Source organism: Teleopsis dalmanni, chromosome 2 (assembly GCF_002237135.1).
Source record: "Teleopsis dalmanni isolate 2A chromosome 2, ASM223713v2, whole genome shotgun sequence".
Classification (NCBI taxonomy): Eukaryota; Metazoa; Arthropoda; class Insecta; order Diptera; family Diopsidae; genus Teleopsis; species Teleopsis dalmanni.
This window is the reverse complement of record NC_051847.1, coordinates 145653996-145669969: the sequence shown is the minus strand read 5'-3', so window position 1 is coordinate 145669969 and position 15974 is coordinate 145653996. Positions and strand designations below refer to the sequence as shown.

The window sequence follows — 15974 nt, the reverse complement described above, 5'->3', positions numbered from 1 at the left end:
TGCATAGAACATGTACTGATGTTTGCTTCTCCGCATGACAGAGTCGACATTAATCACGTTTTACCACACCTATATTCTTCATGTGGTAATTAAGTCTACAGTGTCCTCTAAGTAGTTCACTATAGAGTTTACCATCGTTTCAAATAACGTTAAGGATAGCATCAACTTTGATGTGTTCAAGATCAATAAATCTTCTTGACTGCCGCATATCGGTTTAGGTTCTCTATTGTAGAATGTTATTTGTGAAATTATTTGTCACTCTACAGAAGAGATTTAGACCAATGAAAGGAGTACATACACTCTTCTTTGCCAGGGAGTCCAAAAAATATACTAATTTAATAATGTATATAATTTATATGAATCCAAAAAATATATAATACAAGTTTTCAGTATAAATTTATTAAAAACTATTTTAATTCGTTTTAATTTAAATTAATAGTTAAGTATGTACTACAATAAAGTTTGCGCTAAATTAGATATTATCCGAATTCATTTATAATTTCCAAACTAATCTTTAGATTATTAAGTATTATTCACTAATATAGATTAAATATAATTATTCCCTAATATTTGTATTAACTAATTTATTAATTTTTGTTTTATTATATTGGTTACAATTAACTTATCACTCAAGTTTAACAAATCTGAAAATCCAGCTAATGACACATAACTCAGAACTCTTCAATTATTCTTATGTTGACAAAGACTGTCAAAATTTATTTAACTTCTAATTTATAAATTTCATTGCTTATTTAACCCACGATAAATTTGTGCCAAATATTGTTTCTTTCAAATAAAATAAATATAACAGAATCTCGTATCTGTTAATCCGCTTTAATACGCATATATCCTTATGCAATAAATCAATAATGGCGTAAAGGCAAATTGTATTGATGTGGCGTGAAAATATGATAACCACAGATATGAGATATGAGTACATTCTGCCACAAACAGAAATGACGGAAATTTTATGAAAAACTGCTTGTCATATGAAACTGGAAATTTCCTCCTTTTTAAGATATGCGAAGAAAATTATTATCCTTAACTTGTCATTACAATTTCCCTACAGCTAAAGTTGAAGATGGAAGTACAAGGCATGAAGATAATTTTCAATTAAACTGGCGTGTGTCTGTTATTTGTTGTGTGCGGTCGGGAGTGATAAAATTTTAACAGGCGGCTTTCACATACCCAAAGATAAGGAAACTACAAAAAAATAATGTTTTTAAAGAAAATTATTTCAAATCTTAAGCAAATCTTGGAAAAAGTTTCTACTACAAGGTCACCTTCAGGAAGTTGAAAATATTATTTAGTTTAAAGTTGTCACGGAAGATGGAAACGTATTTATAATATTAGTATTTGCTTTATAACTTTTTTTCAACTCACATTTAAAAAAACATGTAGAATATGCGGAAATGTGCCACTAAATTTTTTTAATATGCAATAAAAACCTAACAGTAATCATACAAATAACATTTTATTATTTCTCCATTACTAACATTATTAACTTGATGTTATATATACATATATAATATATACATATTATATGTATTTTTATACATAATTTATAAATATACAGTATAGTTTGTGAATAAAAATTTGACACAAAAATTTATAAAAATAGATTAATGAGATAGATCACAATGAGATTGCTTATCAAGGTCAAGCTATGTTAGGTTATCCCGGATCCACTTAGACCTATTGGTCCATTGTGTTACCGTATAAGGGATAATTCAGCGATTTAAGAGACGCGTTGGACCTTGGCAACGCCTTAGCTAAGCTTAAAAAGCAATTAAATAGCCAAAAACTGCAAAAACAAAGCACTTTTATCTTCCTCTTCAAAACTGCGACAGGAATGATTAAAAGAGAGACTAAATCTTCTGTCATGGTTTCCTAATCTGTTATGACATGTGAGCAAACCTATTACAAGACATATATCTCTTCGGGGCATCTGAAAGAGAGTATAGATTTCTTCTTAACAGTCATGAGTCGTCCCATCTTTTATTAAAAAGTTCGGCATAGAAAGAACTCAGTAACGGTTTGCATGATATCACCAATATGCCCAATATTACCCTGTCTAAAGTACTCTCGTCCGTTAAAAATAGAAACTTTCCCTTATTTATGGATTGACTTAAATTATTAGTAATATAAACATATAAAAATCAAAAATTTAAAGATCGATTAAAATCAACATACTATCGCAATATATAATACATTTTAAATTCAATAAAATTAACAAATTTGTTTTAAACAAATTAGTTGATTTATTGATCAAGTTAAATGCACAATATTTATTATAATTTACTTAAATAGTTGTAAATAATTTTTTCTTTCCAAAATGTTTAGGCAACAAATACATATACAAAGATTAATAATATGACCTCACTTTTTTTTATTTAACATCCGATTTTAAATCAATGTCGTATCTCATTAATTAGTGTCAAGTACTTAAACATAAAAAAAGTCAAATTCATAATTTATTAAGTTAGGTCTAACCTGACTTAACCAGATTTCATCATCATTTAAAGTATACCAATATTTCAATGTTACTTATAAAGAAAGTTGAATTGATTTACTCAATTAAACTGTGTAATTAATTGTGGTACTTATATGTTCATTATTTATAAATTCAGAAACCTCTGTACAAATAAGAAATAAATTTTTATATGATTTTCTTTTATCCAAGAAAAATAATTAATTATTCAACTCGCACAGTTTTTACGTGAGTATTTAGCTAAATAATTAAAAAATACACGTGCCGAGAAAGGATCAAAAGATGAAGGTAGCAAAGTCAATTAAAAGCATCAGCTATCATTAAAAGAAAATAATTTAAAGCTTTAGGTTAACTTTACTAAAATATTTATTTGCTACAGGATTTTTATAATACTATTCAAATTTTATAAAATCTTTAGTTCAAACTCAAATAATACTTGAGAAATATAATAACTGTTTACACAACCTCACATGGCAATTATCTTTTACTTATTGATATTCAACACCTAATGAAATATAATCAATTGTGATAAATCATTTCTTAAGATTTATGTACTTTGGGAAGTACATTAAGAAATATCAATGATAATATTTATATAAATTTGTAGATTATTTGTATTTAAATTTATTTACAGAATCTGTAATGCCTTAGATTTTTAAAAAAAATTATTTCCTTTATGAAATTATAGTTCATCCCATATTATTCATATATTATTATCAACATCTATATCATAGCATCATAGTTCACTATGACAAATTACTTCCTTTACAAAACGCATCTATGTCTCACAATTTTTATCTTCATTTCTTAGGTCTCTGACACCCACAAGTCTATATAACATCTTTTATATCTTGATTATTATCAATAGTGAAAAAGTTGTTTCATCGCATCAAGACTGTAAAAAACTACTAAAACGTATTTCAATTAAACTATATGCATTTTTATTAAAAGTCTCATGTCATGTAAGTTAGATAAATTATAATAAATTATAATAAATTATTACTAAATCATTTAAAATATTGAAGCTACACAAAACTAAAGAAAATATGATAATTTTTTTAACAGACGACTTATAGCACATGTTACATTACTTTTTAAAATAAACTTCACGTGCAATTGATTACATCAATATCTATTTTCCGGAAAACTTATGTATTTTAACTTATGTAAATATATTTTATAGATTTTAGTTAGTATCTATTATATAATATATAAAATGTGTTGCTAAAGCAAATATATAAATAAGTAGTAAAAAAATTAAGATTCAACAAACTTAACTACAGAAAAGTATGCGTAATTAATGACAATGAAGTCATCCATCAATTAGTAAATGCATTCGATATTGAACCATTTAATTCCAAATTAAAATAATTAAGATTATAGAAAAACTTAGAATTAATTAATAAGATTTTCAATACTTTTTTGAACCCACAAAAAAGTGCAGAGGTGACACATCACGTAATCTTGATTATTTGGTAGTCAATTCAGTTCACCAAAATATTAAATTGCATATCCGAGAAAGTTCTCTTACACAAAAGACAAAACAAGTCATGTTGTATCCTCTGAAGCTTGTATAGTTTTTTGCCATATATTTTTCGGTCGACCTGGTCTTCTCACTCCTTGGGTATATCATTTCATAACAGCATAAGTAATCGTACCCATTGATTTTCTTAACGTTGGACCTAATCATCAGTATTTTCGTTGTAAAATTTTTCTCTCTATCGGTTTCCTATTGGTATGACGCTAAAGGTCTTTATTTGAAATTTTAACAGGCCAACATATGCCGATAGTTCGCTGCAGGTTCCTCTTAATAAAAGTTTGGATCTTATGAACCAACGCTGCAGTTACCAACCACGTCTCACAACCATATAGCAAAGTAGTTGTTACACATGCGTTGAAGATTCTAACCAAACCAAACCAAACATGCATTTTGCTTTCTATAAATGATTATCTACGTCTATCATAGTTCCATAATCACTGCTTACCACACTTCCCAAATATTCAAACTGCTAAACATTTTTGATATCTTGGCAATTCAGAGAGAAGGTTGGTATATTATTTGGACTGATTCTCATTCACTTAGTTTTCGAAAATATTTGATATTATGTCCTACTTAAGCTACTTGCGAGGAAACATTATTAATCAAAGCATGTCTGTATATCTACTTACCAACAATACCATGGCATCAACATATGTCCATTGCGGTTTTTTTTTTACCATTAGATTTATTTAGCTCCATTCTAAATGTCACAACTGATATGGTTTTTCAATATTTACTTGTAGATTTTTACTACCCCAAATTTGTTAATTTTGTTTCATAACATATCTGTCGAATAAAATATATGCAATCATCACTAAAGAAAATTGGAAGTGACAATCATTACTATTTTTATAAGTTTTCACAATTATAACATGTTCAGCGATTGCTAAACGATCCGTAAGATTAAATAGCAAAACCTTAGATGAAAGTTCTGTTTTTAATGTGACACGACAATACGGTACTCGTATAAGATAAATTAATTGCCAAGCATTTTATTTTGTAAAATTTACTACTAACTACTCGGGTAGGAGAATTTATCTCACCTTAGCGAAATATTTAACATGACTAAGCAACAATAACTAAACCGTTATAACTTAGTGGTAAGCCTCGGTATTATATTCGTTTAGCTGTTTAACACAAATATAGAGTTGCCATATTTTCACTTTAAATGCTGATTAAAAATAACTTTGTTTTATTTTAAATAAAATACAAGACTACTTATGATTGTTGAACACACTTTGTTTTAGTTATAAAAGAAATATTGCCTCAAGCAGCTGCATCTGTTTAAGGCAATGATGCTAAGATACTGTTAAGATACTGTTTAATTTGCAAGCCTGTGAATAAGTGCATACTATAAATACCCTAATATAATATCATAAAGTTAACAATTTCAAATTATAACAAATTTATATATATATATCTACAAACAACAATGCAGTATTGTATATTTTGATATAATTATTGTTTTCATAATAATTATGTTAATAATAATTGTAAATATCAATTCAGATATTATCAAATCTGTAAAAGTATTACATTACATCAACGATTTTAAAACAACATTTCCCAAAGCAACAGAAACAATATATAAAATTATGAGTAATTAAAACTCATTAAATATTTATATATAGTTTAATATAATTATAAATGCATTTGAAACTAAATTTGTATTTCCCTCAATGAATTAACTAACTTAGGGTTAATATACCTTTCGCCGTTATTATTAGTTAAACAAAGTTTTTTCTTAAATGATTTAACGAAATTTATTTTAGTGCCATTTTTTCGCATTTACGGTCATAAAATTTTTTACTTTTGTGCAGCTGAGAATATAATTTTGCTTTACATATCGTAACTTGAATAATTAGTGTAATTAATTAGTACTAATATTTGAGGCGTAAAAAATTAGTTTTCGTGAAACCGTTGACCGCGAACGTGTCAGTTGTGTCGGCCGTAACTTTAGAACCGTATATCCCAAATATGTTAGAATAAAAATAAATTTGCAAAATATTGTGAAAATTAAAATGCCGTACTAAGAGAATATACCTATATATGAATTAATATTTTAAATGTGTAAAATAATTTACTAAACAACAACACCAAATAAAAAAATATTTAATTTTGTAAAACAATTTATAAAATGTGTAAAACATATATTTAAAAAAAATCTATTATGTTATAGATTAATATTAAACATAATATGAAATAAAAACATAAAATAATTTGTTTTTTTTTCAATTTAAAAAATTTTAACTCCATAAAAACCGAATTAAAAATTTTACAAAAAAAAATAAATTACAAAAAAAAATATTTTATGCAAATCTTTAATATTTTTAAGTGAATTATTATTAAATTATGTTAATAAAATATATGTTAAAAATATTGTGTTATTCCTTTTTAAAAATTATTTTATTTGAATATTCACAAACCACTATTTTAGGTTTATAATAATTAATCACAATAAGCAGTTTTTAGAACAATACAATTTTTATGTAAAGTTTCGTCAGTACACAATTTATTATTTAATTTTTATTCCGCAGTTCTTATGTTCTTCAATATACCGAAATACCGAAAAAAGCAAAAACAGTTATTATTTAATGAATAACTGGAGTTGGCTGTAGGAAGCAATATCAGAGCAAATAGTTTATTTATTTTCCCAATAAAAAGTCTTCATCTCCAAAATCAAAATTATTAGTTACTTGTATTAATTAAAAATAATAATAATTATTTTTAATTTTAAATTATTAAAATTATAAATAATTTTATTTATTTACAAATCTTCCAAATATGTCACGTCATGTCAAGTTAATTAATAAATTTTTTTATTTATTTATCAAGCGTAAGAATAACTACTGATTGTATTGGCCATACTAAATTTATAAACTTATTTTGAAAAATTTATTTAATTGTTTTTAAACAAAATAAAAGTGATTTAAATTAAATAAAAAATATATAATATAATTTATTTAATAAGATGTTATTTTGCAAAACCAACAAAGTAAAACCTATAACCGGAATGAATTATTTAAATTTATATATATAACATAAATTTTACGGCTAATAATTTTATATTAAACTTAAAAATTATTTAATAAATTTTAATGGTATTTTTTTCATTAGTTTAAAATTAAATTTCATTATGTTTAGTGAAAATTGAAACATTAAAATAAAATGAATAATATTTTGTAATTAAATAAAGAACAGGCAATGATAAAGCAATGATCTAATATTACTTATATTTAATAATAGTTGTATGTGTTTAATCCAAAATATTACCAACGATTTTTAATCAGTTATTAATACGTATATATATATTAATATGTTATTAATATATATAATATCATAAATTTTATATATTTTATTATGTGTTCATAATAACATCATATAAAAATATCTGACATTAATGATTTTTACGATACGTGTTCTAAAGCGATGGCAAGTATTAAATTTTATATTATAATATATTACACCTTTCACTGATTATATATGAATTCTTACTTTTACTTTTATACAAAAATAACCTTAATTATTTTTTTACAATTAGCAAGTAAAATTTTATCAATAATTTTAAAACAAAGCGATTAAGTTGAGAACAATATACATACAGCAGCAACTAATGCTGCTCAGGTGTTTGTCAAGATATTTTAATCAAATATTACTTATACTAGGTCTGTTCCACGTGCTACTCACAGTAAAATTCAAGTAAAACACAAATAAAATACAAACTGAGAATGTAACACAAATAAAGTGCCAAATTACGCTCTTTACACAGATTTTCATGGCCAGCTTTGTGTAAAATCTAGTAAGAACACAGTGCCGCGCAAATAAACAATACAAAAATTTAAATTCAAACCAAAACAGCTGATTCACACATTACACAAATTTTACTTGAAATAAAATGTACGAGTAAAATCTGTGTAGCATTTTCAAATTTCGACAGGGATCTTACGCTCTCTCAGATGCTCTCATTTACTCAATCTGGTCGGTTTATGAATTCATTAAACGTTATTCTTCAAGCTGTCAAAGACAAAGAGGTGGTCTTTGACGGTGTATCACTATTATCTTTCATTATCACTAGGTCTTAAAAAGAAATAAGTTAATCAAAAAAAGTAGAAATTAACTAAAAATAAAACCTTTATAACTAATTTTGAAATATAATTGGTCATATATTTTCAATTCTTTATAAATTGAATTTCAAGTTCAACAGTTAATCGTTTAATTTGAAAAAAAAAAAAGATTTTTTTAAATAAAATATAAAAATAATTACTTAGGCATTTAAATTAACGTTTATTTTCTAAGAATTGAAACAAACAAAAAATATCAAAAATATCAATGAAAAAATAAATTAATTAAAAAAATAATCAAATAAATTAGAATGTATGAATTATTTATCCATACGACCGTATACCACTAAACGATATATGCAAGTATAACAATGATTGCCATGATTTTGTTGAAATTTTATTTGTACATAAGCATATTTGGCCATTGAGCAAACTTCAAAGGCTTGCCGTAGACTATCCTGTGAGTTATTATAAACGAAAAGGCCTAGTAGAACAGAACTTTTACTTAAACTCTCCTTGCCGAAAACTTCGAAAACTTTTGGTGCACTGGAAGTATCTCCGTTGGGTGACAATTTCTTTGGAATATGTTGTATTTCAATAGTATCCACATAAATTGGACGACCCAATTTTACTATAACTTCTGCTTTAGTTCCTCGAAAACCAAAACAATTACCAGGACTCATATTAGAGTTAAGCATATTACGTGGTTGATTTGAACTATATTCCAAGCCAAAAAGTCTCTTAAAAATGTTAGTGCCATCAATGGGTTCTGCACATATCTGTTCAATTTTCGCACCCAAATCTTCAGAAGCATAGTTGAGACGGCTGTCGTACATACCACTAGTGGCAATCGATTGTATGCAACATTTTTTTTCTAATCTAATCTTGAGAGCTTGCAAATCTTCAATTACATTGAGTAAACTATTTTTCAGAACTTTATCAATTTGTTTTGCTGTGGAGTTGGCAACACATTTATCTTGTCTAAATACTTCTATCGCTATGTCCTGAACATCCATTTGAATACGTTGTATAGCACGACTATTATCAAGAATGATACCAAAGGTCAAATATAAGAAAAGTGCCATTAAGAGCGTTATAAACCAGAAACTAAGTTTTAGAACCACTCTCCCTACAACCATATTATATCGAAATATTTTCAGCTATATTATAGAACTTTTTACTAAAACGAAAGTGTTAGGAATATTAAAAAATATTAAATTAATGTGCTTACACTAGAAGTCGCCACATGAATTAACATTAAAGCTCTGTATTTCCCTTAAAACAAATGAAATTTTTCTATTTTAAGTTATAAAATAGAAAAATATAGATCTCAACGTTGTTTTGTGCATTTGATAATCCGGAAAAAGACCTTCATTAACGACTTGTAAAAATAATAATTACACAAAGAACATGTAATTAATTAAATTGTTCTGACATTTAAACTTGTTATTCTATTGTTTTGATTCCAATGATGTATATGATTTCAAAAAACAAATTATATATTAACTATATAATAACTTACTTGTTCAAGTTTTAAAACAATTTACTAACATAAAAGTACCCAATTTATTAGATATATTATAATTTTCCAATAAATCAAATTTCAAAATTAATTATATATAATTAAGCGCTTAAACCTTTAGGTGTAGATCTATACATACAATTAATGCTCGTAGAGCTGATTTAGGAAGAATATGTAGAGTTTTACTACACCTTTGTTAGTTAAAAAAAATATGAAGTATAAGATCCCTTTTTAATCATTTATTAAATTCATTTTATCGATACTTAAACAAATATTTTAATTATAACTTACCAAACGACTTTCACCAGCTGCAAGATATATAATATGTATATGGCATCAAAAACTCGTATTCAAATTTGTTTGTATTTTTCTTTAATATGCACTACAAAATTTACAACAGGGAAATATAAAGATCTTTGTAACCTAATAATATACGACTGATGCTAACATAAATCAGATAAAACAACAATAAAAGAAACCCCAAGAAGATAAGCGACAGCAACGGAACTCACGACTGGCTAAACAGATAGAGCTGCAAAAGACAAGGAAGTAAAAGTGCTTAAATGATACTGAGTTCATATTAGTTACAAATGAATAATAAGAATATAAAATGTATTAACTTATCACATAAACCATCAGACTTTTTGGTTTGTCCTGAACAAGTATTTTACAATACATATAGATTTCATCATTTTTGGTGAGATCACACCATTTATATTACCGATATCCTCGCTTCAGCAATAATATTGTTGGTCATATGTTATTATCTTAACTTGAATATAAAAAACATCCAGTTTTACAGCCTTAAAGCAGACAAATCTATAAAATTAACGAGCTCAAGGGTTTAGCGTTGCAACGAGAAAGATGGAAACATTTTATTGACTGGCTATGCCCAGTGATAAGAGGTGGCTCAAAATCAATGACATCAAGCAAGGCTATTATAAATCTATTATATAAATATTATTAGTGAAATTAAATTTTCTGTTACAATATGTTTATTTTAACCGACCTGGAAAACAAAAGCTTTTTTCGTTCGATTTAATTATTCCTTCAAAATGTCTAAACTTTTATATATAAAAATATGTACTCTTTAAGATAATAACACATCTGCATGGATAAACTTATCTCTTTGAGGTTCATCTTAAATTTTTTTCATATTTTTTTTAAAACTCAGAACACATCCATTAACTTTGCTTTCAATTTCTGCAACTACATAGTCAATATTTTTCTCCCATAAATTAGTAATAGTTATTAAAATAGAGGAGAATACATCTGCTGGTTAAGCCACATATTAAGCAAGGCCATAGATTTGAATCCGCAAGGAAGCCGACAAAAAGGACAGTCAGCTTATACATGGCACAGGCAACTTGGTCTCGTAGCTATTAGGGCTGGCAAAAACTGGGGAAGGTGGTTGCATCCAACAGAACGAAATAAAAGAATTTAATTGTGGCCCTTTGCTTCTCATAGAATCTATAGGAACTAATATGAATGTACTAAAATAATCTAATATGGTACACTTTTGATTGCCGGCATCCTTTTTGTATAAAGGGTGGTTTTTGTCATAACCCTGTTTGAAGTACCAACAGTCTATTCTAAGCCTACCATGTAAAAAAGCAAGATTATCGATCATTCCATCCCCGCTTCACTCAGTCCACGCCTTACTATACGTTTTTAATTCTTTTTAACTAAATAAGAATTGTAATAAATAATTTTAGTTTATTATAGGCAATAAACTGGTTTCCTATTTAAAATAACTTTTTAATTTTTTGTTATGAAATATTTTATCTGTAAATCACCAAATAAGCATTTTTTGATCAATGCTTAACATGCATTTGTTATTTTAGAAAAAAAATGTTGTCCCTATTATAGAATTATAATATATAAATATGTAATAATTAAACATATTATTTTATTAAAAGTTGTAGTAAATGTGTAGATACATATATATATATTTTAATGTTAAGCTTTATTATTAAAGATATACGTGTGTCGAAATTCATTGTATAAATATATTAATACAATTAAAAATATATTTTTCACAGTAGTATACTGTAATTAAATTTATAATATAAAATACTTTATATACGATTTAAACACTCAACTTTAAATGCGGTTTCTTGACCTTTTCCACTTTTTTAATATAATTGTAATTGTTCACACTTTTATTGAATTCCCATTTCAGTTGATGAGTAATTATTTAATAATTATTTTTCCATAATAAAATATTTATAAATAAATTTATTTTTTGAACTTAGTTTAAACCGCCGTTTATAAAATAAAAACTGATTATTTTAATAACTGCCTATTAAATATAAATAATATTTTATTTATACTATTTGTATTTTTTCTAAATTTTCTAAGAATTTATTTTAACCTTTGTTCAAATACAAATTAAATACTTTCTAATAGTGCTATGACAAATTAGATAATAATTATATATTAATACTAAATAAGTTTAAAAACCTTTTACACAGAGTTATTAAAAATTTTCTAACAAAACTTGTTCAGATTAGAGACTAATTCTGTATATTTATAATTTCACGTGATTTAATTTGATTGAATAATAATAAATAAGCAAGTTTTTGCAATAAGTACACAAATCTTATCGACTTTATATTCAGTAACAGTATATGAGTTAAATATATTAGGCCGAAAAACTTCAAAAAAATTTTCTATGCTACTACTAATTTCCCCACTGAATAAACACTGTTTCATAAAAATAATTTTTCAAATATGTTAGGTATTTTTAAAATTTATATACAAAAATATGACAACTACTTGATACATATTTAAAATAAAATTATAATAAAAATGGAGATAAAGTTTAAAATCACTTACAACTTCAAAACCTTAAAGGTGTGCAGGTATATGTATCTAGAAATACATTACTTCTAACATGTGTAAACACTTTTTTATCTGTATACAAATAAAATTTTATATAAGTTATATATAATAATTTGTCTTCTTTCGAAGACAGAAATCTCCTTTACCTCATTATTTCAATTCTTTTTTTTTAACATTACTTCTAACATGTCTACATAGATTTTTTATCTGTATACAATATGAATTATATATAAGTTATATGTAATCATTTGTCTTCTTTCGAAGACAGAAATCTCCTTTACCTCATTATTTCAATTCTTCTTCTTTTTTCTTAGCATTAAAGTCATTGGTAAACCCATGCTCTAATAACTAAGCCATTCCATTTTTTTAAGTCTACTACGACGGTTTTCTAAGCAGGACAATGTGCTCAGTTAAGTGTTCCTACTGCATATCAATTAGATTTGATTAATTTTAACAGATAGTACTATCTATTCTAAAATCGGGGTCGTTTTTGAACAGACTTTGGTAAAACCTATCATCCAGTCATCAGTAAACATATTTTAAGAAGTATATGTTTCTTGTTTTCTTGTTCTTGTGATACTAAAAATTGTCGCAAAAAATTTATAATACCCGTAGGTATAAATATATATATAGACAGGTCTAACGCATGGAATTATTACAATTTATGAGCATTGATATTATTATTTCCCCACAGCTACTGTGAATTTAAAATCTCCAGTGTAGAAATAAGACCATTTCTTATATTTACTTATGATATCTACCAGGAAAATGATTCACAATTTAATCACGAAAGTCGCGTTACATAGTTGTAATTGGTTTCAAAACATATGTTTCCAATTGATACCCAAGCACAGGCATATCGAATCTGTGACCTATTTAAATTTTACTCCACTGCGTCCTCGGTATGCGTGTTGATTTTATTGCAAATGCATTAGATTCATTTTAAAATTCATAGTGGGAATTTTACCACTTGTGTATAAGTTCAAATTGCTCTTTCGGTTTATTAAAGAAAATTAAAAATCTAAACTATCACAGCCAAGCTGTTGTGGTCAACATAAATAGGTCAATTTCAGATACTTTAGCATTTGATAGGAATTTTAATGTGCTTTCAATTTTAGAATATATTGAACTTTTATGCGAGAGTCAAGTTTTTTAAAAAAAAAAAGAGGAAAATTTTAATTAAATATTTTAATTTAATACTTTGGCCATATTTCTAAGCAAAATGGAAAATATTTTTCGTACTTATGGATTATTGGTATTTTTAATTTGTAATTAATTTTTATGGTTTGTTTGTATGAGATTGTTCAATATTTGTTTAGCATATTTTACATATCTGAGGAAGAAAATAATTTAATAATACTTCACCAAAATATATGATCAGCGTTTGCTTATTTTTATATATTGTTATGGACATACAGAGAAATTCTTCTTCTTCTTCTTAGAAAGATAAAATTCCATAGTAGCACCCTTTAACAATATAAATTATTTGTCAGAATTCCAAGGTGGGGTTGTTGTTATTTGAAACAGTAGATAAAATTCTTCCCAGCCAGTTTAAAAATTCTATAAATTATGAATTGTACAGTCGCCAGTGACCACCTCGGTGACACACCGACTACTGGCAACTACTTTGCCAGTAGTTGATATATATTTCATTCCCCTCTAACCCCATTTTTGCCGATTAATTTTCAATAACACCAAAGGCAGCAGTAATATCATGCTTGTTATACCCACTAATATCAATATCATCAGCGTAAGCTTGGAGCTAGACATTTTTATAAAATATCGTGTCATTACGATGAATAACTGAACCCGCGCACGGTATCAGAAAGACTTGATCTTATGTTATTATGAATAATAGTACACTATAGATCAGTGGTTTCCAATCTTTTGTTAACCAAGGAATACTATGATATTTTTGTTTTTAGTATGGGCTAAAATATGCTTTATGTATTTCTGGTATAATATATAATAAATTGTATAAGTGCATAAATACATTATATAGGCTATAAAATAAGTTACTTGAATATTACTTGAACATTTTTTGTACTTGTTTTCTAATAAGTACGGTCTCAATCGATAAACTACAAGCTATGTACCCATTCCTGGACTATTTTTAACTATCTCGGACCACCGGTTGGGAATCACCGCACACTTCTGCATTTAATATGTAATCTGAATTTACTTCAATGTGATTAAAGTAACATTAATAAAATAATAAATTATTATTACGACCAATATTCAATACGTTTTTTAATTATTACTGGTATTAGGTCGTTAATTTAATATAAAAAAATTAAAAATGTTTTTTTAAATAAAAATTACACTTACAAATTTGTGTTAAATATTTATTTATATTATTTATATTATTTTTATAAAAAATTATTTTTGTTACAGATATTTCGGTCTATTTCGTAGACCATCTTCAGTGTCTAATATTTAATATTTTTATTATTATTTTATAAAATGCATCGAAAAAAAGTATATATCTCATGAAAATCTATAAAATTTTCCAATCCATATTTAAAATAAATTTTTTAGCATTAAAAATTTTTAAAGAGACGCCTTGCAGAAGAATTGTAATTAAGTTATTTTTAACACTAAGTGCTATTAACTGACATGATAATTTTTTTGCCTTCTCTTCGCCATTTTAGTGCTGTTGACTGGTTTTTTTTATATATTTTGCTGTGTTATATTTAAACACATAAATATAATTTATATTTATGTTTAATATTTTTCGTGCTATTAACTGGTACATTGATATTTGCTTATTTTAATGTGTATATTTTAACTTAGTTAAACACTAACTGAAATCATAAGAAATGTAAAGTACTGACTTCGTGGTTGATATAAATTTAATTAAGTAGGACAATTCATATGCAGTGCTACATTTCCACAGTATGCCTTCAGAAATATGAAAGTTTTGAATTAACTTCTTTTCTATCCTTGATGTTCACCATATAAGATCAGCAAGTGTTTTAGTTAGTTTAAATTAAGGTAATAAAGACAAATATAAACATATTAAAAAAAATTTTTTAAGGATAGAGAGTATCTTTTTTTTTCCTTATTCATCACAATGAAAAAACTACACATTTTTAAAGTACTTCAATTAAGTGCAAATATTTTCATAAATAAAGAAGTAAAAAATTCTATATAATTTTTTAACTGTTGAAAAATAAAAAGGCTATACTACTAACTTTAAACTTTTAACGTTCTTTTAAAAGTCTTGAAAGTGTTTTACTTGCACCTCTTGTTATCCTTCGCCTTTACGTTCTTAACTTAATAGCACAATTAAAGCTCTTTTTTGCCAGTTTAAGTACCAGTACTAAAAGTTTTTTATTCCCTTTTGTTTATGATTTTTTCAATTCTCCTGCGGGTGCTTCGATGTCCTTAAGCAATCAACTTTTTAGAAATTTTATTGAAGTGTTGCTGAACATGTCTTTTTAACACTTCGATTTGCTGTCTACGAATGTCTTTTGTGACTAATAGGAGTAGACGAAAATTAACAGGAAAAAATAA

At 25.9% G+C, this 15974-nt stretch overlaps 2 protein-coding genes across 2 annotated transcripts in view; one reads left to right on the top strand and one right to left on the bottom strand.

Moving 5' to 3' along the window:
* LOC119680870 (solute carrier family 22 member 3) overlaps positions 1–15974 on the top strand; it is a 108885-nt gene that overhangs the window by 80944 nt on the left and 11967 nt on the right. The gene's annotated exons all lie outside the window — the stretch shown is intronic.
* Positions 8398–9497, bottom strand: LOC119680871 (SUN domain-containing protein 2-like). Its single transcript, XM_038093877.1, has 2 exons — positions 9324–9497; positions 8398–9272 (listed from the first exon to the last, which is right to left on the bottom strand). The coding sequence occupies exon 2, from the start codon at positions 9229–9231 to the stop codon at positions 8413–8415; it is 819 nt and encodes a 272-aa protein (XP_037949805.1). The 5' UTR covers positions 9232–9272; positions 9324–9497; the 3' UTR covers positions 8398–8412.

Coding starts and splice junctions, on each gene's coding strand:
- LOC119680871 (XM_038093877.1), bottom strand. CDS start 9,231: ATGGTTGTAGGGAGAGTGGTTCTAAAACTTAGTTTCTGGTTTATAACG.